The sequence below is a fragment of the Opisthorchis viverrini genome (genome assembly GCF_000715545.1).
Source record: "Opisthorchis viverrini unplaced genomic scaffold opera_v5_54, whole genome shotgun sequence".
Lineage (NCBI taxonomy): Eukaryota > Metazoa > Platyhelminthes > Trematoda > Opisthorchiida > Opisthorchiidae > Opisthorchis > Opisthorchis viverrini.
The window spans coordinates 1903390-1906621 of record NW_008751711.1 but is presented as its reverse complement, the minus strand read 5'-3'; the positions used below and the strand labels follow the sequence as shown (position 1 = coordinate 1906621).

The following is a 3232-nucleotide window of genomic DNA, read 5'->3' as shown; positions in this document are numbered from 1 at the left end:
TCGCCCGTCGTGTAGGGAGTTGCGCTTCCCGGCTATACGAGGGGAACGAGGTTTCTGTTATGTTACGGTGACACACTTTCCGTACCTAGCTACCATGCCACGCTATGGAAGCACGAGGGCAGAGATACTGGTAGGTTGTTCGAGTGCAGACAGGAGCAGTACAAATGCTGTGGCTGGGTTCGAACCATGGAACTTTCGGTTGGCAATTTTATGCCTTGATCACTAACCATCTAGAGCTCGTGAGGTGAAACATACCTACAAATATATATATATATACGGTGAAAACCGTGAACAGCTGACTAAGGGCTTCGCCCTTTTGTGGCTCATCAGGCAGGTCTAGTCCCCGATTCTTCATCAATCTAATCTCTTACTGGAACACCCAATCGAACACGTATTGAGGCAAACACCACTCATTTGCAACTCAAATGAAATTCAATCAAAAAATGTCATAAACGAAATTCATCTGAGTTTCCGTTAATACGAGTATGTATCCCCACAAACAAGTGTGTCAGTTTTGGGGAAAAATTGTCCGTACGATTCTCGTCAGGAGAAAAGATCGTTTCCTCTCCCTTGGGGGGATTGGGAACTCAGAAAGACCCGAGACAATTCACCTCTGGGAACACGCACATTCTGTCTGGATTATTGGTTTCCAAAATTAGTTGCGACGTTGGTAGACATGATCAGGCCGGCCGGACTGACACGTGATGTCTTCGATTGTGTAACGTTGTTCGGAACGCCGATAGACTAAATGAAGGGACGAAATTGCGTAATCTGCACGTTTCTACGCACCAGTCGAAAGTGTTGTAGCACACGTTGATGAGACCAAACTAAAGGTTCCTAACCAAATGTATGTAGAGGCTGTAGTCGTGTTCGAATTGGCCGCAGACTTCAACAGCTTTGTTGCAAAAGTTTCATCACAAAAATCTCCAAGCATTTAGAACAATTAACCCAACTCGTCCGCATTCAAGATACCCAGTCTAAATAACTCTCTTCGTCTAAACGAAACATACTACTCATTAGTTGCTGAAAAAAAGTGTTGTAGCACACGTTGATGAGACCAAACTAAAGGTTCCTAACCAAATGTATGTAGAGGCTGTAGTCGTGTTCGAATTGGCCGCAGACTTCAACAGCTTTGTTGCAAAAGTTTCATCACAAAATCTCCAAGCATTTAGAACAATTAACCCAACTCGTCCGCATTCAAGATACCCAGTCTAAATAACTCTCTTCGTCTAAACGAAACATACTACTCATTAGGTTGCTGAAAACTCCCTGCTTTGCGGACGACCGCTTGTGTCCACACGTCATTCAATCGATCAATAATCAACATTCCACGTGGCCGTCATCTAGCCGCACTGTGCAATTGAGTGGAACGAACAGATTTAACAAATTAGGTGGCTACTCTTTGGTGTCCCAAATAGTTCAGTGTCCGTTCTCCTTTGGTTATATTTCACTCAATTAAACGGCACACAGGTTGGAGGACGGAGGTAAAATGATCCGGCCTACTCAAATCCGAGGCCGTCTGAAACGAACCTGTACAAAACCATCGGACACCATTTTCATCCTTGTAGAAGTCCCGTGCGGTAAGCTCGGGTTGCTTGAAGTAACCATTCGACACAGGACCTCCAGCGATTAGAACCTCACCCCGAGGAGATGGCTTATCATGTGGTGAGTATCCACCTTCGGGCCAAGGTCGTAGTTTGATTTGAACAGCAGGAGTTGGGGCCCCGACGTGGTTACATCGCAGATCCCCACATTCCATGAGAGTTCCGGACGCGCTTGTCTCAGTGAGGCCGTAACTATGAAGGTGGGAAAATTTGACTCATGACTAGAGCTCGCGTTAAGAGACATCAAGGAAAAAACAATGGTAAATCGGGATCGCGACACACAATATCACTTAATTTTTTTAATGAAATTAGCCAAACCACTGTTAGGTTCAGATTGATAGTGTCTTGGACACCAAGCCAGGAACAGAAAGCGGTTCTCAACATGTTGAAAAGGTCGCGCGTAACTGGATCACTTATTTGTCAGAGTTCAAGAACCGTTCACTTGGAGATTAGCACTTGCTGATAAAACAACCCCTTTCAATGACGAATTCGACAGAGCCAATAGAATTCGAACATGTTCCAGGTGATCATACTTCAGAAGGATGACCAGAGTAATGAGGAGCTATACGTTTCGGGACGTCAATAATCCAATTGATTTCGTCGGTCACCGTGCTAGCCAAGTTCCCATGGGACGTAATGGAGAGAATTTGGAATCCCGTGCCTACTTGAACAAGGAGAACAACTCACAACTATGTTGAAAGAGGCAGCGCAAAAACGAGCGTAGATACTTAGGTATAAACAAAAACACGGTTGCACCAGAAGGCATGATATTAAGCGTGAATGGACTTGAAGATGTAGGACAGAACCCGGTCCCAACATTCGCGCATTTGAGACGAGGTGTGACATGCCGAGCCAAAACATTTAACTTCAATTGGTCGGTATTCTGACCAATCAGCGTGCTTGCGAACGAACCGCAGTGCCTTGTCTCTGAAGTCGATGCAGAATTGCTTTTACTGGGGGGGACCAGTACTTTACAAAAACGAAGTCTGACATGGATCGCTCAGAGACCTGAAAATCAGTTCCGTTCCAAACTCTTTACCAAAGAAAATTGAGAAGGACTGTTATGGACAGAGTCAGGGGGCTGTTGATTTGTTCGCCCAGCTTGACCCAGCCTGTAAACGTCTCGGCATCATTCGTGCCGACATCGTCATGAAGTTCACAGTGGAAAAATCGACAGCAAGCCGGAATTTTTATGGGCTCGTCACTAGAGTACCAAATTGACAAAATCCAAACAGAAAGACGACGCTCACCGACTCAACTCCGAACTAACACAGAAGCCAACCTAACTGTCACATACAGAACTGTGTCTGGGGGCGCAGTTCAAGAGAAATGAGACACCGAAATACGGTGGAAATCAAAATAAAAGGGAAACATTCATATGAAGTTTTCAGGTTATCTGAGGAATGTAACTTGAAGCCGTAAGTCGACCGACTCGATAAGGCAAAAGAATTGCATTACCATACGCCCAGAACACTTATGAGATGCCTACAGAAGTTCTAGGACATGACATAACAATAGCCCACATAAAGGAAGCTACTCACAAGGTTGCTGAAAACTCTCCGACAACCCACGACCGGTTTCGCCCTTCCAGTTCGGGCTCATCAGGTAGGCGCAGTCCCCGAGTTTCC

At 45.4% G+C, this 3232-nt stretch overlaps 1 protein-coding gene across 1 annotated transcript in view; it reads right to left on the bottom strand.

Moving 5' to 3' along the window:
* T265_03745 (hypothetical protein) overlaps window positions 1-3232 on the bottom strand; it is a gene marked incomplete at both ends in the record, with an annotated part of 35195 nt that overhangs the window by 7737 nt on the left and 24226 nt on the right. The window contains one exon of the mRNA XM_009168292.1: window positions 1531-1796. Coding sequence (XP_009166556.1) covers window positions 1531-1796 — 266 coding nt within the window. The remainder of the gene's footprint in view (window positions 1-1530; window positions 1797-3232) is intronic.